General features: G+C 38.8%; 1 protein-coding gene across 2 annotated transcripts in view; it reads right to left on the reverse strand.

The window, feature by feature from the left end:
- The window catches only part of PAPPA2 (pappalysin 2), a 399,201-nt gene that overhangs the window by 210,823 nt on the left and 163,294 nt on the right, over positions 1–25,084 (reverse strand). For both annotated transcript variants that reach the window (XM_069065505.1, XM_069065506.1), the window contains 5 exons: positions 22,158–22,647; positions 16,779–16,907; positions 13,873–13,964; positions 7,357–7,550; positions 3,927–4,058 (listed from right to left, as the gene is read on the reverse strand). In XM_069065505.1, the coding sequence (XP_068921606.1) occupies positions 3,927–4,058; positions 7,357–7,550; positions 13,873–13,964; positions 16,779–16,907; positions 22,158–22,647 (1,037 nt within the window). The remainder of the gene's footprint in view (positions 1–3,926; positions 4,059–7,356; positions 7,551–13,872; positions 13,965–16,778; positions 16,908–22,157; positions 22,648–25,084) is intronic.

Below are 25,084 nucleotides of genomic sequence, written 5' to 3' on the forward strand. Positions count from 1 at the left end.
AGCATTAATGGATGTATTTCTTCTATAAAGCACCTTTCAGTCTCAAGAAAGAGACCCTAGGGGCAGCTAGGTGGTGTAATAAATAGAGCACCAGCCTTGGAGTCTGGAGGACCTGAGTTCAAATCTGGCCTCAGACACTCAACACAAAAAAACTAGCCGTGTGACCTTGGGCAAGTCACTTAATCTCAATTGCCCTACCATCCCCCCTCCAAAAAGCAAAAAAAGAAAAGAAAAGAAAGAGACCTTAACACTAGTTTAAAAGCTCCAGATACCAGGTACAACTGAGTCTAGGGACCTTCCTTTGGAACTGCCATCCCTCTGAGTAAATGAACTGCCTCTGGCTTCTGTACTGCTAACTTCCCTGGTCCCTAATGGGCAAAACAAACAGAACTCCAGAATTTACTTTCCCTAGGGAAAAACAAAATTCATCATCCATCTTCTTAGCACACTATATTCTTGAACCAAAGGAGGCCTAAAGAGGCTGTGTAACAAATAGGACCCAGTATATTCCCAGGCTTAAATGACTACATTGTCTTGCTCCTTCTGAAAAGCCCTCCACCTCTTATTTGTACTAGGATAAAGCTCTCCTCTCTATATGCCACTGAAAATTGTTATTTCCAAGTTTCAAATCACCATTATTCTCTTCTCCCTAATTTTTTTTTTCCCTGAGTATTTGGTGGTGCATTAACATCTCTATTGGCACAGGAATCCCAGGGTTAGTACTGGTTAATGCCTCTCCCTCACTATTCTGTGCTAAGTTCTGAACAATTTCATGATCCTGCCCACTTCTGACAAAGGACCTCTATTACTGGTCCCTGCCCTTCCCAGAATGTTTTCAGGAAAACTCTGGTCATGTTTCATCTCACTCTCTCTTCTCTGGCCATCTCCTTAACTTCCCCATTCCCTAGTCTTCCTAATCCATTACTAAAATTTTGAAACATCATCAAATCAATGCTGCCACTGTTCCTGAATGGGATGAGTCAATTCACTGTCTATGACCCTATTCACTGTCCCTGTTTCTTTCTGGACCAAAGTATCTTTCCTGACCACTACTTCTTTATATGTGTTTTCTGTTCATCAGAATATAAGATTCTCAAGGGCAAGGATTATCTTTATTTCTGTATTTGTATCACCAGTAGTTTAAACACTTAATAAATGCCTTTTTCATTAAATTATGGAATGTTAGGGCTAGAAGAAACCTTAGAAATCAGCTAGCACTCCTTATTTATTTATAGATAGGGAAACTGAGTTTCTGAGAGGTTAAGTACCAACGTCACACTATTTATAGCAAAGCCAAGACCATAACCCAAATTTCCTGTGCAATTTTCTCTATACTAATCTACCTTGCTTATCAGTTCATTGCATATACCCGATATCTGCCCCACTCCAAAGGTTAGATGGTATAGAAAAACACTTGAAAAAGACCAACAGTTCTCTATCTTTCACAAGAAGTCAAGGAATAACTATCCAAATATTTTTGAGGGGCAGGAGCCAATGCTATCATGGATAAAAAGAAGGAAGCATTATTAGATACTCTGGGCATCAGGGATTCCCATCTTTCAAAGGACAATGAACTAAAGCTTCATTGAACTGTCTATATGCTGGAAGTTCATACAGAACACTTGGCTATCTACAAGAAAGGGGAAAAGAACATTATTTAGAAGACTATAATTAGTTTGAGACTTTGTACAGTACAGATCGCCAAGTAATCATCTGTCCATAATGTATCACTGATGTGGTAACACATGATATTTAAAAGACCACATGTGTATGGTTGTTTCTGTTAGGATTGTTATCCATTCCAGTTTGAGTGAAACCATTCCAAATTTGAGATTCTTTTAGAGCTGCCACAAAAATAAACACGACCGTGTTATTTTGAATAGGTTGATATGTTGCTTGGTACTCCAATCAACAAGCATTTATTGTCTACTTCTCTAGCTACTTCCCTTTGTATCTGCTTTGCCTAGGATATTAACATGCTGTAAGCAGGATGTCTTCTACTCTATCATCTACTGCCTCAATATCCATTCCCAGTATTTATATAAGGGGTGCACAGTGGATAGATGCTGGTCCTGTAGTCAGGACAACTCATCTTCCTGAGTTCAGAATTGGCCTCAGACACTCACTAGCTGTGTGACCCTAGGCAAGCCACATAACTCTGTTGCCTCAGTTTTCTCACCTGTAAAATGAACTGGAGAAGGAAATGACAAACTATTCCAGAATCTCTGCCAAGAAAACTCCAGTTCAAGTCACAAAGAGTTGGACACGACTGAACAACAACAAATCACTAAATAAATTGGAATACTTATTTAAAAGAGAGAGACAGAGAGAGTGAGGGGGCATGAAACCAAGACACATAAGGAGATGGTGAAGAACTCAGTGATGTTCAGCCCAGAGATGAGAAGACTCATGGAGGACAGGAAATATATGAAAGGAGCTACTTATTGTAGGACTTAGAAAGGCCTAAGTTTGACTCTTGGCTCAGATATTTGTATGACCCTGAGTAAATCACTTAACCTCTCTCTGTCTGAGCTTCCCTATCTATAAAATAAAGATGCCTTTCTTCTCCAAGAAATTCAATACCTGGAAATCTCATTATGCTTCAAGACTGAATCTGTCTGATACTCATATCTCATCAGTACCCTCTGCTCTTCTGATTGGACCCTTTCATTGGAGGGACCAGACCTTCAGGACCTCTGTTTAAAGAGGGGGGCTCAGCATCATTTTTCTCCCCATTTCCCATCAGCCACACTGCTTTTGGACTTCTTTGGAATTCTCTATCATAGCCCCACAGAGGGTCCCTAAAAGGGATACAAAAAAAGGAAAAGACAGTCCCTGATTTCAAAGAGCTCACAGGTAAACACCAAGGTGTCCACAGAGGAGAAGGTAATTTAAGAGGGGAAGGCATGATCAATAGCTGTAGTGGGAGAGGGGGAAAAGGCCTGCACTGAACTGAGTCTTAAAGAAATACTACTTTACCCATGAAGTCAAAGTTCCTCTAATCAAACATAATCTCCTATTCTGAGGATTCAAAATACTTTGTTCATCTATCCTCTAAGCACTTAAAATATTTTATTTTATGCAATAGTCATTTGTCCATATGTCACATTCCCCTTCATAGACTGCAAGCTCTTTGAGGACAGAGATCACACTTACTTATTTTTGTATGAGCCTAAAATACTGACTCTAACCTAGTAAGCATAATTAAGGAGATTTACAAAATCAACTGTTTTTAAATTAAATGGTATCTCACTCCAAGAAGGAACATGAGTATTTCTAAAACTGCCCAAACCCATTTTTTTCCATTGAACCATACTTAAAAACACTTGGGAGAACATTTCATTGAAATCCTACAGGGATATCAATAGTCTACATTTTGAGTTTTATATTTCATGATTTCCTCTTAAGTGTTAGGCATAATTATGAGTATGTTCTGAAATGTTTTCTACCAACAAAAAGCTTCATAGTGACCCTTTCCCACTAGATAGGACATCCCATATTCATTTTCATTAATCAGTTTTTATATTGTCTGATTCCCATTATCAATTTGACAACTGAAATGACTTACCCTTCGTGACCAGATTTCTGGAACCATCAGACCCAAGATTCTGGTGTTTTTACTGATCCTAAACTTTTTTTCTGATTAATGGAAAAAGTTGAGTAGGTCTACTGGATATACTACTCAGATAATTGGTAACACAGAGAACAAAGGTTAGAGGCCTGCTAAGTTGAAGTGTCTTACATGAAAGGAATTCTAGATCACCAATCAAATAAATCAGGAGAGATAGGGAAGAGTTAGAAGTCAAATACAGAAGTCAAGAAAAGGAAGGAAATCCCTTGCTCTGGGCTATTCCAGAGAAAAGTAGAGATATGCATATGTATGATACATACCAACATCCTAAACAAAAGACATTCAGGTCACTTACCTTGAGCCAGACTTTTTCATCCCTCTCTAGGTCTAGCTCAGGCTGCTTTCTCTGTCCTTCACTAGAGATACAGGGAAACCAACCAACAAGAGAACGGTCCTCTGGTATCTTGGGATGGTGGGATTTGCAAACCTGAAAGAGAAAAAGGAAAGAAAAGATTTTCAACTAAAAATAAACTATGTGAACCAGGGGATAAATGAATACAAATAAATGAAATAAAATAAAACAAAATGTTCAGTAGCTTCTAAATCCTTCAGTCTGTCATTTTGAAACCAAAGAGGTATTGAGCCTATTAGCTTAAAAAATTAAAAAACTCCCAGTCAGCTGTAGAAGGGACCTCAGACAGCATCTATTCCAGTTCCTACAATTGCCTCAAAAAATTGTTTTCCGGTCTCCCCTTGAAGGTCTCCTAGGACAAGGAACCAGGACAGAAAGTTACTTTTCCATCTTAAATTGCCCATCCCACTTGGGGAGAATGCAAGGGTCACCAAGTTCTTTTTTCTTCTTTAATTTGCTCTGAAATTTTCATATCTTCTACTTCCACCCATTGTTCCTAGTTCTGTGCCCTAGGACCTTCACGTGCTGAAAACTTCTCAGATCCATTTCTGTCTCCCCTCCTGCTCCCATTTTTTGTTTTTAGGATCAGTTCAGTTGTTTTCCAGTCATGTCTGACTCTTCCTGATCCCATTTGGGATTTTCTTGGCAAAGATACTGGGGCAGTTTGCCATTTCCTTCTCCAGATCATTTTGCAGATGAGGAAACTGAGGCAAACAGGGTTAAGTGACTTGCCCAGGGTCACATGGCAAGTATGTGTCTTTGAACTCAGGAAGAGGCCTCTTCTTGACTCCAGTCCTGGCACTCTATCCACTGTACCACCTAGCTGCCCTGTTCTTTCAGTAAGCCATTTCTACTTTCTTCAGTTGATCTCTGTATACTATGGCTGTGAGTTCTGTCATCATCCTGGTTGTCCTTTGCCTGGAAATAGATTCCACTCTGTCAGTGTTTTTCATTTGCTTTGGTTTGGTTTTATTTGTCTTTCCATAAAATGTGGCAACAAGAATTGAAAGTAATACCCTGCCTAATTTCTGCTTCTGGATGGATAGGAGGATGGGGCACTGGTGTTGCTGTGGCCCCCTCGGCAGTGGCCAGCCACTAGTGATGGCTTGCCTTCAGTGGGATGTCTGATTTGTCTTCCATCTCCAATCCTACTTGGGACAGAGTAGAACTATTTATCCTCTAAGTCAGATTGCAATGGGCATGATGATAATAGCTCCGGTGTTTTTCTTTGTAGCAGCAACCACAAAGGCATACCCAGGATGGCTGCTAGCACAGGTTCTTAGATCTGCTTTGCCAGGAAAGACATCTGTTTAAGGGGTCAACAATCTTTTTAATTACATTCATTAGTTCAGGTGTAAAGTCAGCACCCTGAACTTCAGAGAAAATACAAGCAGAGAAATAAAGACCAACAGACAGGGCTTCCAACTATCTGAGAAATTAGCACAAATCAATAGATAGATCCAACTGTCTGACCAAGGCAATATATGGTCAACATATTCAGCAGAGAGAAAAGCACCAACATTTGGGTTTTTCAAAGCCAGGGGGCTCTTTAACAGCTACCCAGAGTTTCATCTGGTCAAATCACAAGAACACTCTTCTAATGAGAGAGCTCCAAAGCAAAATATTAACCTATGTAGAGCACTCTGTAAATTGCAAAGCACTTTTTAAGTACCAATTATTATTATTGTGAGTATTTTCTTTACTTTTCTCTACCTACAAGAAGTTTCATAATATTTCCCCCTAGATATATATATATACACACACACATAAACCAAGGCAGCTAGGGGATAGAGCACTGGAGCTGGAGTCAGGAAGACTTGAGTTCAAATCTAACCTCAGATACTTACTAGCTGTGTGGCCATGGGCAAGTCATTTTTACTTCTTCCTGCTTCAATTTCCTCTGAAATCTGAAAAATGGGAGATGGGGAGAATAATACCACCTACCTCCCAGAGTTGCCATGTGGAGGAAAGGAATTAATATTTGGAGAGCACTATGTAAATACTAGCTAATATTACTACTATTGTTGTTATTAGTTTCCATTCCTTCCCAAAAGTTAGACATGAGCTCTGCATGGCTAAAATTGAATCTATCCTTTTATATTAAATGTTTCCTGGAGAAAGAGTAATTCAGTAGAGGACTGTAATTCAGTAGAGGTGAGAGAAAGGATACATTCCCAGTTTGTTTTCCAGGCATCATTATCACAGAAGCAACAACAGAATCTCATAGTTGGGACATCAGAGGCCATCTAGTCCAACTGGTTTGGACAAGAATCACATTTAGTCCAACTAGTTGGGACAAGAATCATACACACACAAACACACATACATACACACAATCTCCAACAAGTTGTCAAACAGCATCTGCTTAAAGACCTCCAGTGAAAAGGAGCTTCCTACCTCAAGGCATTCTATTTCCAGATGGCTCTAATTGTTCAGAAACATGGAGGCTAAATTTGTCCCTTTGAAACATCACTCATTGCTTCTGGTTCTGGCCTCCAAGATCAAGCATGACAAATCTAATTCCTCTTCCATGCATTAGCCCTTCAAGTCCACTAAATGCTCTGAGCTCTCAAAGAGCTAAAGTGAATGATAAAGTCAATACAGCACTGGCCTGACAATCCTTTTTTAAGTCCTTTGCCCCAATAGTTTGTCTTAGCAACTGAGAGAGTAGTGATTTCAGCTTCCCTGAGAAAGGAGCCCAATTCAAAGGCAACGGCTGCTTTGACAATTGATTCTTCTAATGCATGTCCTGGTCTAAGCATCTGAAGAAAATCTCCCTCTTTTTCTTAGGCAGGACAGACAAATCATAAACAGAGTTGACCTTACAAAGAAGATGTGTGATGATTTGAAAGGCCCCAAACATGGCCTTCAGTGACCAAATCTTTACCCACACTCTGTATTGGTATACTCCAGATTTCACTATTAGAGAGTCATTCTTCAGGGCCTTAAGATTTGTCGATTTTCTTTTTTTTTTTTTAAAGCAATTGGGGTTAAGTAACTTGCTAAAGGCTACATGGCCAGGTATTTCTGGGTGTGGTGCTAAGTATCTGAGCCTGGATTTGATCCCCCAGGTCATCCTGACACTGGGGCCGGTGCTCTTACTTGCTCTGCTACCGGGACACCCCAATTTGTTGATTTTCAACAGCTAAATTTAAGATACAAATGACCTAAGGGAAGGACAGTATCTTATAAATTAATACTTTTTCATGGATTCATAGGTTATTAGAGAAACTGATGAAGAATAGGTATACACAGGGATAAGTGGAATCAAGGCAGCCAGAAGAAGGAAGATGAATATAAAGGTATCAAAGATAGAATTCAACTAATTTACCATTTTACTCACATACCACCCTGGTCATAGGATTTGACTTACCTTGGAAAGAGGTTCCCCAGTCACCAAGGAAACAGGGCACATCTTATTGTCCTGATGAGATGTATAAGCCTGAAAGGCCCATTGATCCAGATATCCTTTGGGAGTATAGAGGCCACAGTCTAGGATGCTGTTCATCTTCTCAAAAGGTTCACATATCCCATCTCCCTCATAGATGTAGCACAGGCTTGGCTCCCCTGTCAAGATATTTGGTATCAGAAGTAGAAAAGTTATGAGCACTCTCTAGGACAAACAGTCGGGAAATGGGTCACCAGTATCATAGAAAGGGTCTACTTTGGTGTGCAGCCAAATTATCACTTAAAAAGGATTTACAAGATTAGCTTTACAAAGGTAAGATGATAGAAGCATCTAGATGGTGCAGTGGATAGAGTGTCAAATCTGGAACCAGGAAGACCTGAGCTCAAAACCTGTCTAGTTATGTGACATAACCTCTGCCTAAGTTTTCTCAACTATAAAGTGGGTATAATATCACTTACCTCCCAGTGTTGTAGCCAGGGAAATATTTGTAAAACACTTTACACACCTTAAAGTGTCATATAAATGGAAGCTACTCTTAGAAACCCTGGAGATGATTAATAAATTTCTGTTGAATTAAATTAATTTCAATCCATTGATTCATACTGGACATCATGCTCACAACTTACATAGTGATGATGCCTATTTTTATACAAGTAAGCTAAGTAGCTAAGTTTTTTTTATTAGTTTGATGAAAGATGCAGATATGGAACCCATGTATCTACTCAGGAATGGATTCTCTATAAATATTTTCAGGTATACTACAATTGACCCAACCAAAATGAGTTTGTTGTTATAAGTTCATTATAATCAAGGCCTACTCTGAAGATGAATTCTAATATCCTTTGGCCAACCCCTAGAGTGCAGGTTAGCCTAGCCCTGGTGCCTTATTAAAGTTACTGTCTTTTTCTTAGGAATCAATAGAATTAAAACACTTGGGAGAACCACCCAGAGTTATCAACAGAAGCTCCACTCAGCAAAAAAAAAAACAGGCATCAGATGCATTGCTAATCAAACTGCTTTTGGAACTCAAAGAAAAAAAAAAAAACAGAAAAAAAATACCGAGATGTTTTAAAACTCTTAGCCTAACTATTGTGAGTAAAGAGTCATTATTTCATTGATGATAACTTTTCCACCAGACTCCTGAAAAACTGAGAGTCAAGGAGATGTAACTCATGAACCCCACAGACTATCAATTTAATCAAGTAACAGAAATAAGTACTGATATTTTGACAAAATATATAACATACAATCTCTAATTCAATGCTCAGAACATTCCTGTGAGGTCAGTGCTATTATTAAACCCATTTTACAGAAGAGGGAACTAAGACTCAGAGAGGATAATTAATAATAATGATAGCTGGTATTTTTATAGCACCTACTATGTTGTAGGCACTATGCTAAGCACTTTTTACAATATATTTTATTTTCACAACTCTGGGAGGTAAAGTCTATTATTATCACCATTTTACATTAGAGGAAACTGAGGCAGACAGAGGTTTAAGGGACTTACCTAAGGTCACACAGGTAATTATTTCTGAGAGTGGATTCAAACTCAAATCTTCCTGACTCCAGGCCCAGAGCTCTATCCTCTTCACCTTTTAGCTGCCTCTAAGAGGCACTGAAACTCTCTTAAAGAATTAATCTCTTGCCCAAGGGTCACACAGTTTTTTTAAACCTAGATCTTTCTAAATCCAAATTTAGCACACTTTACTGACTCAAGTACCTTCTCATCTCCTTCCCTATTTTATACTAATGTTTAGTATTTTTTGCTGTTTTTAAGGGGATGTAGATATATTTCCTCAGCTGAGGAAAGTGTCACACACACACACACACACACACACATACAGACTTGTTTTCAATTTTTGTTTACTTTTGAAAGATGAAATATGAATGTTAATTAAAAAGATTTCTTTTTCTTTTTTTTTCCTCTTTAATGAGGGGTGGGGATAGTTGGGAAGGAGAGTTGTGGAAAGATTATTTAAAGGAGCATGTTTTCATACACACAAAGAAGAAACCAGAAGAAAGCCAGAAGGAAAACAGGCAAGCAAGAAACTTAGAAAGTTATATGTTGAATTTATTCTGTTCATAAAGGGAAAAAGGAAACTAAAAATAAGAGTTCGTATATGTAAAGTTCTCTTTCTCTGTTGAACTTTGTATATGGAAATGTTCGTTTTATTTGGTATTTAAGTTCAAAATTAAAGAAAACAAAGACAAAATAAAAAGATGAAGTATGGCAAAGTGGATAGAGTGCTGACCCAGAAGACCTGAGTTCAAATCCCATCTCTGACATACACGATTGTGTGGCATGATGTAATGCAAATGTAAATTTTAAAGATCTTCCCTGTCCCTAGGCTAAAGTGCACCAGAAGCCTGGGGAGGGAGGCTTGTTTTTCAGTAGATACTTCTTGATTGGCCAGTGGATCAATAAGGTTTGTTACATTCTCTGAGCCAGGAGAAGGCTATATAAGCCCTGATGTGTAGCTTTGTTTTGGGACTCACTTTGAGAAGTGTTCTGTGTTTTGATCTGAATTCTGGGAAGCCGTTGTTGAGAGTCCCCCAGCTTTGAAAAACCCAGAATGTGGAAACCCAGATGTTGACTGGGTATGGATGTAATGGTTGGACAGTTTGGAAATCTGTCTACTTGATGTTTTTGTCTTGATAATTCTGCCTGTATGCTTTGAGGTTTGGGGTGCTGACCTTTTCTCCTGAACAAGGTAAACGATATATGTCTGACTGATTAAAGTAAGCTTGTTAACCCATTTTGAGTTGCTTTCCTTTAACAAAGCAGATCCACGAACCTGTATGGGCGGCAAACCCTGAGGACGCTTGGGGTGCTTGCTGCTACACATGATTAGCTCATTTTCAAGGTGTCAGTGTTCACACAGAAAATGTAATTATTAGCAGGTAGGAGTTAGCTCCAGGACAGGCTGTGCAAAGGGGCTCTGACTCTGCCTTAGGGTACAAACCCAGTCAATACAACCTTCTATACCCACAAGATGATCAGGAAGGCAGATTGTGGGCTCCCTGGAGGCTGGGGGATCTTCCCAATGTGGAAAGACTGGAAGCTTGCACAGGAGTGGGGAGAATGAAATGGAGGAATGATGCCATGTGGGTGACAGGCCTTCCAATTAGTTCTCAAGGCAGGTGGGATTTGACCCATCACCCCACCCCCAGATCAGTTGATCATATACCTATTCAGATCAAGCAATGGCCCTTAACAGGAAGCTAAAGCTTTTGGCAATGACTGCCTTAACCAATGAAATCACAGGTCCAGTATAAACAAACCAAAACAAATTTCAAAAAAGTACTGAGCTCAATTCACGTTATTTGCTAAAGGAGTCCGGCTTCTGTCAGACCCCTAGAACTTTTCAGTGCCCTGGGGCATAAATCTGATCATTTCATACTAGTTCCAGCTCTGTTACACTATACTTGGTATGTTGAGATAGGATAAAATGAGGCTGTGTGCTGTGTTCTGTTTAACATATTAGACTTGACTGTGACCTTTACTGTTTACTGTAATAAATAACTTTAAGAAACTACAGAATGTGCTTCCCTGGAAGGCTTTAAACAGTATTATTCAGTTCCAGTTATTCTTAGTTTAGGACACTAACCAAATGAAGTGTAATAAGAGTCAAATGTAAAGCCATACTCAGGTTCAAAAATCAAAATTTGGCTAAATGACAAATGTAAAAAGATCATTCATCTAAAAAGACCTGATTAAAATGATTACTCAGATGAACAGTGTGGCATATGGCTGCCTTCGAAGTTAAAGAGATCCTAGGCTGAATGGATGGAAGTCTAAAGCTTGGAACCAGGGAATGATGCACCACCTCTCCTCGGACTTGGGTCAGTCCACTTCAAGAATGTTGGCTTCAGTTGTAGAAGACAGGTTGAGGAGGGACATTAACAAATAATAGTCATCAATAATTCAGACATAACTCTTTAATATTTACAAAGCAAATTCTTCACAAGAACTGAATGGTAGGGGGCATCTGAGCATCTGAAGACAAAGTCAAGGTGAGGAGACTCAAAATCATTTCATCTGAACAACAGCTGAAAGACGTGTGTGTGGGGATTGGGGAAGGAGGGAGGGGAAGGACTAGTTAGCCAAAAGATAAGAAGACTTAGGAGAAACATACTAGCTGCCTTCAAATACCTGAAGGACTATCAATTTGCATAGTGCCTGGTACATACATAGCAAGTACCATATAAGTGTTAGTTATTGTTATCATTAATTAATAATAATTTTTATTTGAAACAGATTACACTTATTTTGTATAGTTCCAGAGAACAGAACAAGGACAAAGCAGTGGAGGCAAAGGGAAGCACACATCTGTTCATTGTAAGAACTTTCCCACATCTGAGCTATTAAAAAATGGAATATATTGTCTTTGGAAATGGTGAACTAAAGTCCCTTTCAATTCTAAATCTATAATCTTATAATCTCAGCTAAGGGGCACAGTGGATACAGTCCTGGATCTGGAGTCAGGAAGACCCAAATGCAAATCCTGCCTCAAATACTTACTAGATATATGACCTTGGACAAGTCACTTAGCCTCTGTTTGTTTCACTTTCCTCATCTGTAAAGTGGAGATAATGATAGCACCTACCACCCAGTGTTATCTTAGGGATAGAATAAAATGTTCATAGAGCTGTTTTGTATTGGGTTCTTTTTTACAAACTTTAAAGATATATGCAACTTCTGCTTATTACATTTATTGTTCTTCTCTTCTTCTCACAAGTCTTGTTGATTTGAAATCTACATTGTATCATGAATCTTTCACCTCCTCTCCACTTACACCCTAGTTCAGCCCCTGATCACCTCTCATGTAAACTACTGCAATAGTGCCCTAAATGGTCTCTTTGCCTTCATTCTCCTCCCTAAATCATCTTCTACACAGCAGCTAAATTGATATTGCTAAAGCATAAGTCCGATTCCCCTGATCAATTAGCTTCCTTCAGTGGATTTCTATTGTAGCTAGGATAAAACACATTAAAATATGCTGCCAGTCTATCTTTCTAGACTGACTTATCATTATAAACGGATTTACTTACTAATCCCTGTATGGGCATTCTATCTACATGCCTTTGTATATAAACTGTCCCCCATGCATAGAATGGTGTCCCTCCTTACCTCTGTAACTTAGACTCTGCAGATCCAATCAAGGCTTAGCTCACAGGACTGGATTTTAGGATCATAAATTTGGATCTGGAAGGGACCTTAGAAGACATATAATACGACCCTCTCATTGGACAGATGAAGAAATGAGGTTCAGAGAAATTAAGGAACTTTTAAGGACATGCAGGTAACCTGAAAGTGGCAAGACAGATCAAAACCCAGGTTCTCTGTCTCTGAATCCAGACCTCCTTCCAACGAGCCATTCTAATTCACATAATGTGCCATCTACTACATGAGGTCTTTTCCCATTTGTCCAGTTGCTAGTTTCTCCCATCTCCAAATACTTGTATCCACCTGGTATATTTTGCGTTTACTGCTCTGTATCCATACTGTTTTCCCTCAAATAAGTTGCAAATTCTATAAAGGCAGAGAATCTTCCATTTTTGTCTTCCTATTCCCAGTGTCTAGTTCAGCTCCTGGAACATAGTAGTCACACAATAAATGCTTGTAGAAATGAACTGGAGGGTGGCTAGGTAGTGCAGTGAGTAAAGCACCTGTCCTGGAGTCAGGAGGACCCAAGTTTGGTTCCGGCCTCAGACACTTAACACCTACACAAAAAAAAAACTATCCGTGTAACCTTGGGCAAATTACTTAACCCCAATTGCCCTCCAAAAAGGCAAAAAAAGAAATGAATTGAACAGCCCAGGTTTACTGTTAAGAAATCTGTAGAGAGGATTCCCACACTAAATAGAAAACTGGAATTTCTGTTTTTGTTATTGTTGTTGCTGTGTCAATTTAGTCATGTCCAACTCTTTGTGACTCCATTTGGGCTTTTCTTGGCAAAGACACTGGAGTAGTTTGCCATTTCCTTCTCCAGCTCATTTTACAGATGAGGAAACTGAGACAAACATGGTTAAGTGACTTGCCCAGGGTCACACAGGTACTAAGTATCTGAGTTCAGATTTGAACTCAGGATGATGAATCTTCCTGACTCCAGGCCCAGCACTCTATCCAGTGTGACAGATTTTGTAGATGACCTCTAATTTCCTTTCTGAGGTTTTGTATCTCTATGAGCAAAGAATCTAAGCTTTTAGAGTCAAGAGATCATTTCAGGCATATGTTCTATACAACAACAAAGTAAATTAACACTAAATGAAAATTGTATTCAACCTTCCTTTCTAGTTTTATAGTTTTTGGCATTCTCAAATACAATAAGGCTGCCATAAACAACATGGATGAACAATTGTGCTCCTTCTCAGTGAATGACTAAGTAATAATAACAAGAATGGAAAAATGATCTGTTGTCACTGACAAAAGGAAACAGATTCAAAAACAGCCCAAGGAAAATGTCCTAGACTCACCAACACAGTTGAAGCCTTTTTCCTTCTTACATTTTCTAGAACATCCATCTCCATCAAGCAAATCTCCATCATCACATTCTTCTCCCAGACTCCTAAGAGAAAAGGAGTGAGAAATGGTGAGTTTCCCTTTGCCTTTGTGATGAAGCAAGTTAAAATATGTTATTTGTCCTGTTATGGTAATTTCATCTAGTTCCATAACTTAAAATTATTATCTCTAATCTTAAAATTATAAAAATCAACAAAACTTCTATAAACTTTTAAAATCTCTGATGTATTTAAACAAACTAAGCAAAAATCAGAATACCATCGTGGCAGACTTGTTCATACCGCTAAATTCTATGACTGTGAGCAAGCTCTAATAATTAGGAAGCCTTTCTTGACAACAAAGCTAAATCTTTTTCTTTCATTTCCCCCCAGTGCTTGTGGTTGTTCCCTCATGGGTCAGACAAATGAATCTAGTTACTCCTCCTTGTGACAGGATGTGACAGTCCTTCAAATGCTTTAAGATACTATCATGTTCTCCCCTTAGCCTTTTCTTCCCCAGGGTAAATATCTTCAAATGAGCCTCACATGTCAGGAAGTCAAGGCCTTTTACCATCCTGGTTGTCATTTTCTGGATGTTCTCCAGTTTATCAATATCTTTCTTGCCTCTGATCTCAGAACTGCAAACACTCTCGATGAGGTCTGACAAGAGCAGAGTATCTATGCAAAGAATTGGGCACTAAGGAAGTGATTCTCAAGTGAGGTTAAACAAACTATGGCATATAAATTATACTGGATAGTATTTTTTCTGTAAGTAATAATGAAAGGGACAGTTTTAGAGAAACTTGGGGAGATCCGTATGAATTGATGTAAAGCAAAGTAAGCAGAGCCATTTGTATAATTATAACATTGTAGACAAATGCCCAGAGACGGAAGATGGAGTGACTTATTCCAGGAACTACAAGAAAGTCAATGATATTGAATTATTAAGTATGGAAGAGGGGAGGATAAAGTATAAAGGAGAATGGAAAGGTGTGTAGTGGAGGGAATTAGGTTATAAACAGCTCTGAATGCCAGAGTACTTTATTTTTGATCCTGAAGATAATAGGGAGCTTATGAAGTTGACTGAGTAGGGGAGGTGCCTCAATAGATAACTGTGCTCTAGAAAGATGACTTTCCTAGCCAAACAGAAGATGGATTGAAGTGGGGAGAGCCTTGTGGCATTTCTGACTTAAATAACCATAGTTCACTGTTTATTTGGCCCCTGAGATTTCCCAATACTTCATTGAACTTAATAATGCTTTGGAGGATACAAGATGTGGTACTATGCTCTACTGATAGTTTGATCATGAGATTAGCAGAAGATAAATCCATAGAGAATTCAAAAAGTTCTGCCTCTTTTAATTTAACTGGAATCCAAGGAGGAATTTTTTTAAGTGACTTTGAAATGCCACCTGATTAGGTGACTACATCAGTACGTTTGATGTTCCTTCCACACATCATAAGAAATATTCAAGCCATGATGGATCAAAAACTAAAAGAAAGCTAGGATTTCAAGCTTCTCTAGGGCTATTACATTTTTGCATTTGTTTTTGCCACAAAAGGCAAACTGTAACTGACTTTTCATTGCCAATTGAAAATGTCATTCTAGAGTATTCGGTGTTTTCCAGAAATTCATGATAGTCCCTGACTATTCAGGCTGTGCAAGTGAATTACCCAGCCACAAGAGCCACAAGCCTCTTGACACTTTACTACATGATGCTGGGAGCACAGAATGCTTGATGACCCTGAGGTACTGAGCATTTTCTAGAGAATAACAATGTTCTGTATAGAAGAAAAAGACAAACAATTTGACTAAGACACCGTTAATCCTTTGCCAAGATGTTCCACAACTTTATGAACTGTTCTGATCACAAAGCTTTTGTAGTACTCTCTTTCAAAGCTTTAATTATTTCACTGTTTGCAAGACCCTTCTATTAAGTCCTTATGATACTCTTTTGGTCTTACAAGTCTGAAAGGGAAATACTGAGCCATCTGCCACTATAGATCCCAGAGGTTAAGCCAATTCCACTAGGACATTTTACAGTAGAAGACATCTTTATAACTTTAGGAAATATCCTAGATAGGAGAGGAATATCACTCACAATTCCACCCAGAGGTCCTTGATCATGAGTTTTCACCTTTATATTAAGTCCAACTCCCAGAATGGCTTAGGGTTGATGTGGCCTCTGTAAGAACCATCACCATACCTTGGCCTCTAGGGGTAATCCCATTACCCTATTTCTCTAGGTCTGAGTATGGAAAAAAGAAATCCTTACTCCTTCAGTTTAACAAAGATAAGTTTGACATTTCAAAAGGAGCTTTATTAGGTAACTATGGCAGAAGTAAAACAAAACAAAATACAATAACATAGAAGTTTACAAGAACAAATATTTCTATTTCTAAGGCAATGTGATGGTACACTCTCTTCCCCTGGGTTTCTCACTAGCTATTAGGTAACTCAGCTAGTTAGTGGCAGAGCCAACCCTGGAACCTAGTTCAATGATCTTTCTAATATACTACCCTGCCAATATGTTGGTTCTCAGGTCATGTATAAGTAGAAACTTACAATTCATCTCCTTCTCTCCCACTTAGGTGCCTCTTTGAGTCACTGACCAGTAACCACTTATTCCAATAAAGTGGAGTTACCACAAAGTGAGAAGCTCAGATCAACTGCCAAAATCTAGAGGGAGGTAGACTGTGATTTCCATTGAAGATTCCTACTTAAGCTCTGGTTTCTGGAACCTATTATTAACTAAAAAGGTTGACATTTCTTACCCTACCCCAACTTCACAACAATATGTCAAAACCCAAACTTTGGGCTGAAATGTCCTTCACAAGCCAACCATCTTTGCTCATAAGTTCCTACTGGAAAGAGTACTCACTCTGTCACCTGCCCATCCCCACAGTAGGGGGTGCCATGGATATGGATCAGAGGAGGAGAAGCTTCTCCCAGTTCTGTGCCAGCTGCAGCTTGAATTTGGTATTGATATACTTGACCAGGAGTAACTTCCCTGTCAAAACCAAAGGGGAAACATTGAAAGGAGTCTATAGGATAGTACAGAGGCATGCTCTCCCCTTCTAGTTTCTCTACACACCACTGCTAAAGTTACCTTCATTAAATATGGGACTGATAATAGCCCCAAAGGTTCAATGGTTTCTCATTACCTACTGAATAAATCACTAATTCTTTAGCCTGATATTCATAATTACAGTAATTAGACCTGAACTTCTGCTCTTCCTATTAATGTACCCTTTGTTCCAACCAAATTGGACTAGAGCATCATTTCCCAAATATGCATTCCAACATCCACCCCTGCCCCTTCTTGCCTTTGGTCACACTGTTCTGTCTACTTGAAAAAAACCTTCTCTGCCCCCATGTCTGTCTGTCCAAATCCTATCCATTCTTTAAAGCTAAAATCAAATCCAACCCTGTCCATGAAGGTTTTCCTGGTACCCTCCACCCCACCAGTTCCTAAACAGAATTGATTTTTCTCTGCAATTAATCAACAAATTTTAAAGACTTCCTCTATGTCAGATACAATGGTAGGTGCTGGAGAAACAAAGAATGAAACTGTCTTTACTCTCAAGGCCTCCCATGACCCTTATAGAAACTTTGTGTCTCTTTTGTGGTACTTGTCATGTTTACTTACTACAACAAATATAGTTATTTGCATACATGTCTTACGTCCTGTAGTAGAATTAAACTCGTTAGGACTATGGACCGTGTCATTCATATTTACATTCTTTTCTGCCTACAGATCACCTTACAGACCACCCCATATACATATATATGATAGGTACAAAGTCAAGGTTAAAAGAGTGAATGAACTGAATGCACTCTTGTCCTTTGCAAATGCTTTAGGATAGAGAAATATTAAGAAGGCACATATGTACGTCATAATAATAGTATGTATATAGTATTTAAGATAAAAAGATAATCTTTTGTCCTCATAACAAGCATGAAAGTATTATTACCCCCATTATACAGATGAGGTTGAAAAAGGTTGAGTGACTTGGCAGGATCACAGACCTAATAAACATCTAAGGCCAAATTTGAACTCAGTCCTTCCATATTCCAGTCTCAGTGGTCTATCCACTCTACCACCTAGCTGATAATATGGAAAGGAACTGATTTGGGGGCATCTTAGAAGCAACCAGGATGATGGCAGCTATGGGACTTGGGATTAACTTTGTTCTTCTTGGAGTTTCTTCTTTGTACTTCTTTGAATAGGCCAAAAAACAAACTTTCTTTTATTTTCAAGGCAAGTAAAGTCAAGGGGCGTTTATTAATCATTTACCATATGTCAGATACTTTGCTAAGCTTTGGGGATAGAAAGAAGGTCAAAATAGTTGCTGCTCTCAAGGAACTCACATTCTAGTGGAGGAAACATGGAAAACACTACGTATATAAAGATAGTATTACTATATAGGAAAATTGAAGATAACTTAGAGGAAAAATCTAAGGAGCTCAAGGAAAAGCTTCTTGCAGAAGTGGTTGGGGGGATGAGTAACTAAGATCTGAAGGAAGCAAGGAAAGCCAGGAGGTGGAGAGAAAAAGGGAGAGAATTCCAGGAATGGGGGGATGGGGCAGTGAGTGAAAATGACTGTGATAGAGAGATGGCATGTCCTTTGTGAGGATCAGCAATGAGGACAGTATTGCTAGATGGCAGAGTATATGGAGGGACATGAAAAGTGTAAGAGAAATGGAAAGGTGGGAAGGGCCCAGATGATGAAGGGCTTTAAAAGCTCAACAGGATTTTGCATTTGATCCCAGCAGTAATAGGGAGCCACTGGAGTTTATTGAGCAGAAGGTATGTATCCGACCTGAGATTTAGGAATATCACCTAGAAGATGGATTAGAGCTAAGAGATATTTGAGGCAACAAGGCCAACCAGAGGGTTCTTCCAGATGACTATTTCCCAAGAAAAGTCTTATAAAGACAAGGTAGCTTCCTTATAGTCTGGTACTAGATATGTGTTCAGAATCATTAGCTTGCCCTACTCTCCCACTCTCCTATATTCTAGAAGTCTATGTTCTAGAAGATATTCTATGATACCTAATGTTTACATCTAGACAATTATTCTATATCCTTTGTTTATTCATCAGTACTTTATCACAGCCTTATTATTATAAACCTCAATCACAACACTTTTTATCTCTCACACCTTTAACAATTTATGTTATATGCCTTATATCATAGTCATTTCTGTATCATTCCTATAAGACTACAAATTCCTCAAAGGAAAGCCAGAGCTTTATTCAACTCAGAATCTTCCTTAGCCTCAGCAAAGATACTTGTACAGCTCCTTTCATTAATGATTATTGAAATGGTTTGTTTTGTTTTTAACATTATTAGATCTTAGTATGAATGATCATATCCCAACCTTTCCTCAGGTAGACTTTGATAGTCAGAAGAAATTCTCACTGCATTATGTAGCTAACACATTTGTGATGAATGAATTGTAGGAAGGGAAGTTTGGTGGCTCCTTAAATTTTGCTTATTCAACAATCTGTGCAATTGTTACCTACCTAACTTTCCCCTGTCCATGCTATTTCTCATCCAACCTCCATACCTTTGTAAAGGTTATGTGACTGAAATGCACTTTATTCTTATCTCTGCCTCTTCAAAACCTTGGCTGCCTTCAATCTTCCTTCAGTTCAGGTATCAGCATCTAGACAAGGCCTTTCTTGATATCCCTTGTTAAGTGCTCTTCTCCACTCCCAAGTGAGATTGTTTTATATTTACTTAATGCTTGTTTTTTATTTTTCTGAACAGATGCTATTTCCCTACCTCAAAGGATTATCATGAGGATCAAATGAGATTCTATATGTAAAGCTCTTTAAAGTAATTAAAGTACTTTTTAAAAAGTACTTAAAGCTCCTTAAAGTACTTAAGTATTATTCTTGTTATTACCATTATTATGTCCATGACCTTTACTCTACTACAGCTTCATACAGGGATAAAAAAGTTCAAGCAGATCCTTAATCTCATTATCACCTACAAATGTACCCACCATCCATTCACTTTCCCAAATCCTACATCCATGCTGCTGAATGCAAATGTAGAAAGTTGCACAATTGTGCTAGTCTAATCCTCTACAAGTCACATTCCTGAACAACAATCCTTTTACTATTTCCCCTAATTGACTCAATATTCTACTCTACTAAACATCTGTTCCAGATTTTCTCCCTTCTCCTCAAACTATCTACACAGCCCTCCTGTTGTCTTACCTAATAGAAGAATTCACCAAATATTATGTCAAAAAAAAAAGGTAATCCATCACAAGTTACCTTTTCTCCTCAACTCTATATTTCAAGCCACTTCAATGTCATGATTCACCTCTCTCTTCCTTTACTACAATCTAGGAGGTAGAGGTAGTCCTTATTTCTGATAACACCAACCCTTCTTTGTATCTTTGATGTCATCCTCTTCCATCTTCCCTGGAAGTTTATCCCTGGAAACTATTATTTTTGGTCTTACTCTTTTCCCCTCAATTTCAAATCTATCCTTAGACTCATTCCCTACTGCTTACAAATACGCCCAAATCTATTGCATTGTAGAAAACAAACAAACCAAAAATCTTCATTTAATCCTACTGTCTCCTCAAACTACTGGCCTAAATCTCTTTTCCATTTCATGGCTGAACTCCTAGAGCACTCACTTTTTACCCACTACAATCTGGCTTCTTCCTCAGCATTCAACTGAAACTGCTTTCTCAATCATCCAGTAAATGCCAAATCCTATAGCTTTTTCTCAGTGCTTAATTAATATTCTTAAACTCTCTGTAGCATTTGATACTGCCAATACCCTTCTTCAAATAGAAACCTGTAACATCTCAAATTTTCATGACCCTCCTCTTTTTGTTTTTTCACCTACATATCTGGCCAATACTTCTCAGTGTCATTTGAAGAATCATCATCCTTTTCTCCAACTCTGTGCATGAATGTATTCCAGGCTTCTGTGTTATGACTTCTCTCCAGTCTCTATTTTAGTCATCTCATGAGCTGCCATGGGTTTAATTACATATCTTTTCAGATGACTTCCATATCTATATAACCAACCCTATTCTTTTTCCTTAACACAGACCAATAAAACCAAACAAATATTGGGTTTCTCCAAATAGATGATGCCTATAGATATCTTAATCTTAACATGTCCAAAACAGACCCTTATTTACCCCCAAAAAATGATCCCCTTCTTCAAACTTCCCTAATTTCCATGGAGGGGATCATCATACTTCTAATTACCCAATTTTACAACCTCAGAGTCATTCTTAACTTTTCACTTTCCCTTAATCCCCACATCTGATGCATCGTTAAGTTTCATTGAGTTTGTTTGAGAAATGTATCTTGCTTCCCTTCACTTCTCTCCACTCACATGAACACAATAGTAATCTAGCTTTTGTCAAATTTTACCTAGACTCCTGCAATAACCTACTAAGTGATCTCTCTGCATCATGTCTCTCTCCTCTCCAAACCACCTCCACATAACTGACAAATCAATATTCCTAATGCATAAATTGGATCATACCACTTCCCTCCTCAAGAAGGAGGCTGCCATTCGTCTTTAAGATAAAAGCCAAACTCTTTTCTTTGTTTTCTTTTTTAAAACCCTTTCTGATCTGACCCCAATCTACCTTTCCAGTCTTACAGAATATTATTCTCCTCTATGCACTCTATATTCCAGTCCAATTTAGCCACTTGCTGTTTCTTAGACAAGGCCTTTCACCTCCTATTGCTTTGCCTTGGCCGAAGCTGTCCACTATGCCTAGAGTGCTCTCCTTCCTCTTAGAATCCTGAGCTTCCTCCAAAAATCAGTCCAAATGTCATCTCCTCTAAGGAAGCTAACACTCTTCTCTTCAGAAACCACTTGACATTTACTGTATTGATAGTTTATTTTCTTTTCTATGTACTCTTTTTACCCCACTCAGTAGTTGAGGTCTGGGATTGTCTTTCATTCCTCAGAATTTAGCATATAGGAGACACTTAAAAAATTCGTGTTGAATTCAGCATAAGCTCCTCGAGAGCATTGACTGGTTTACTCTTGACTTTATTTCTCCAGCATTTTACACATAGTAGGTGCTTGTTAAATTTCTACTGAATTGATTGTAAGCTCCTTCAAAGCAGAGACTGTTCTATATTTGTTTCCCTAGTACTTGCCATAGTCCCCTAGAACATATTAGGTATTTAAACATTCCTAAAGAAAGAAAACAATAATCTTATTGGAAGCACTAGAAAAACTCCAAGACACTCCAACTCACTTGTCAGTGAATTTCCGATAACGGTTTGCCACCATGACAGGGGAGTTGCTTTTAAATGGGGGATCCCGAAGGATCTGGTACTTCACGGGCCTGCAGCCAGAACACAGTGGACTATGAGGCTTAGAGGTAAGGAGAGCTGCATCAATTTCCATCCTCTCATCAAATGTGTAGACCTTCACTCCTGAGACTTTCCATTCAACATTGAGTTTGACAGTGAGGGGAGTATCACAGAAGGTGTCCAAGGGTCCCAGGTGAATAGACTCATGGTTTTCCATTAAGACCTCCATGTCAAAGAGAGCTTGGGAGGAATCCGTGGAGAGGTAGGTGATCCACAGTGTAAGGCTATCTGCATGGACAGGATGGAGGAAGAGCAGCTCCAGACTACAGCCTTCTGCTGGACAGGGGACAGTCATGTTCATATGGTACAGATGGAGTTCTGGACTCCAGGCCTGCAAGCTTGGCTCGCAGGGTTGGTCCACATCTGGGGGTCCTAAGAATAGGCAATGAGAGGTGGAATGACAAAAAAAAAAAAAAGACAGTGACAAAAAAAAGATAAAAAATAAAATCCTTTATTTGTGTTAAGAATTGCTCTGCCAGGTCACCCTGTTTGGTCAGAGCATAGCGTTAATGAGGATAAGGATATGAGGTCTTTCTAAGACTACAGTACATAACCCTAAATCTAGTCTACTTATCAATGTAAGTACCTTTCTGTAATGTAAGTAATGTAAGTACATGCAGGCATATATATGGCAGGAATGGTATCATGCATGGAGAGCTGCCCCAAGCCATGATCAAGGTTCAAGGTGTTCAAGTAGTATATCTTATATACTGGTTGTGTTACCCTGGGCAAGGTACTTAACCTCCCAATGCTCTTACTATTCTTGCTGAGTCATTTCAGTCATGTCCAACTCTTTGTGACCCCTTTTGGGGATTTTCTTGGTAGATATACTGGAGAGATTTGCCATTTCTTTCTCTGGTTAACTTTATAGCTGAGGAAACTGAGGCAAACAGGGTTAAGTGACCTGCCTAGGGTCACATAGCAAATAAGGATCTGAGGCCAGATTTGAACTCAGGTCTTCCTGCAGTCAGAGCCAGTGTTCTAGCCACTGGGCAACCTAGCTGCCCAAGGCTCTAGGAAACTCTAAAAGACTTAAAGTTGTATAAATGGTGCTATCTTGTATTACTAGAGGGAGTTTACTCATCTGGGAGTTTCCTGTGAAGACCACAGTACTAGTCCCTATCCTTATACAGATCACAATACTATTCATCTATGTCTGACCTTCCTCAGTGATCCTCATCCATGTCTTCTTACAAATCTCCCATAATAGGTCAACAGATCCACCAGACATGCTGAGGTCCAAACTAATCAATTAGCTCTAAAAACGTGTCCTTGAAAGGGAGGAGGGGAACAGTTCAAAAGAATGGGAATGGATCAGCACAAATTCTAAGTCTAAAAGCAAGGCTAACGAAGTATTGCATAGTAGATGTCCTTACAGAATCCAACATTAATGAAGCTGTTTTTAGTATATTACCATTTTTGGATATAAATGGTTATTTACATGTTAAATCCCAAACTATTACAGGAAGACTTCAACAACCCCTCTTAATTCTAGAGCCTTCCCTCTACTATTTTCCATTTATCCTATGTATAGCTTGCTTCTGCAAATTTGTTTGAATGCTGTGCCCCCCCCCATATGATTGTGCATTTCTTAAGGACGGGGACTTTCTTTTGCCTGTGTTTGCATACCTAGCACTTAGCACAGTGCCTGGCACATAGTAGACACTTCATAAATATTTACTGATAGATTTTAAATCTAGAAGTAAGAAGCTGCATCAATTTCTATCCTCTCATCAAAACCTTCACACTCCTGAGACTTTCCATTCAACATTGAGTTTGACAGTGATGGGACTATCACAGAAGGTGTCCAAGGGTCCCGGGTGAATAGACTCATGGTTTTCCATTAACACCTCTATGTCAAAGAGAGCTTGGGAGGAATCCATGGAGAGTTAGGTGATCCACAGCGTAAGACTATCTGCATGGACCAGATGGAGGAAGAGCAGCTCCAGACTACAGTAATGTCAACATGAATTCTAAATTAAAAGTTAGACACAATGCTTTCTGAGTCTCTCCCCTCTCCACAAATTTTCTTTCTGGTTCTTTGGATTCCATCCTGGCATCCTACCCATCCATGAACACTGACTCATAACCTGTCTTTGCTATAGCCCTTTTTTTAGATTGCTTTTTAAATTCTCACTGTTGTGTAATCATGCTACCTGTGAGCGTATATGTGTCTGTCCAGGGAAAGCTGAGGGGCAAGAAAAATAAACAAGAATCATTGAATGAGAGTGAAGTAGACATTCAGTTGCCAAGTTACATATGCAAATGAGTATATTTGGGTGGGGATGTGAGACCTACAATTTCACCATTATAAGGAATCCTCAGTGTGGAAATGTCCTCTACACATTAACAACTGACAGGCTACTAACTTATTATTTTTAAGAATTGTCTAAAATACTGAGAGATTAGGTGACTAGCCAAGGGTCACACAATGAGTACTTGTCAGAGGCACAATTGAAACATAAGTCTTCTTGGCTTAAAGGCCAGTTCTCTGACCGTCATGCCACACTGCCTCACAAATATCTATAAAGCAACACCAATCATAAAATTCAAGAGGTCATATATGCAGGAATAATTCACAGAAGTGGCTTTATTTTCCACTCCACAAATGCATATGACCTTAGCAATTAGGGATTCAAAATTTTGAAAGCAACACAAAACCTTGCAAACATGTTCTTAGATATTTAATGTAAGTTATGATACATGCCATTATACTTGCTATTCTAGTGATTTGTATGAACCTCCCTCTCTCCCTCTTCCTTTCTCTCAATCTCTCTCTCCTCTCTCTCTCTCTCTCTCTCTCTCTCTC

This window comes from Petaurus breviceps, unplaced genomic scaffold (genome assembly GCF_028583685.1).
Source record: "Petaurus breviceps papuanus isolate PSGF00001 unplaced genomic scaffold, PetGlider_PUasm1.0 90692, whole genome shotgun sequence".
In the NCBI taxonomy this organism is placed as follows: domain Eukaryota; kingdom Metazoa; phylum Chordata; class Mammalia; order Diprotodontia; family Petauridae; genus Petaurus; species Petaurus breviceps.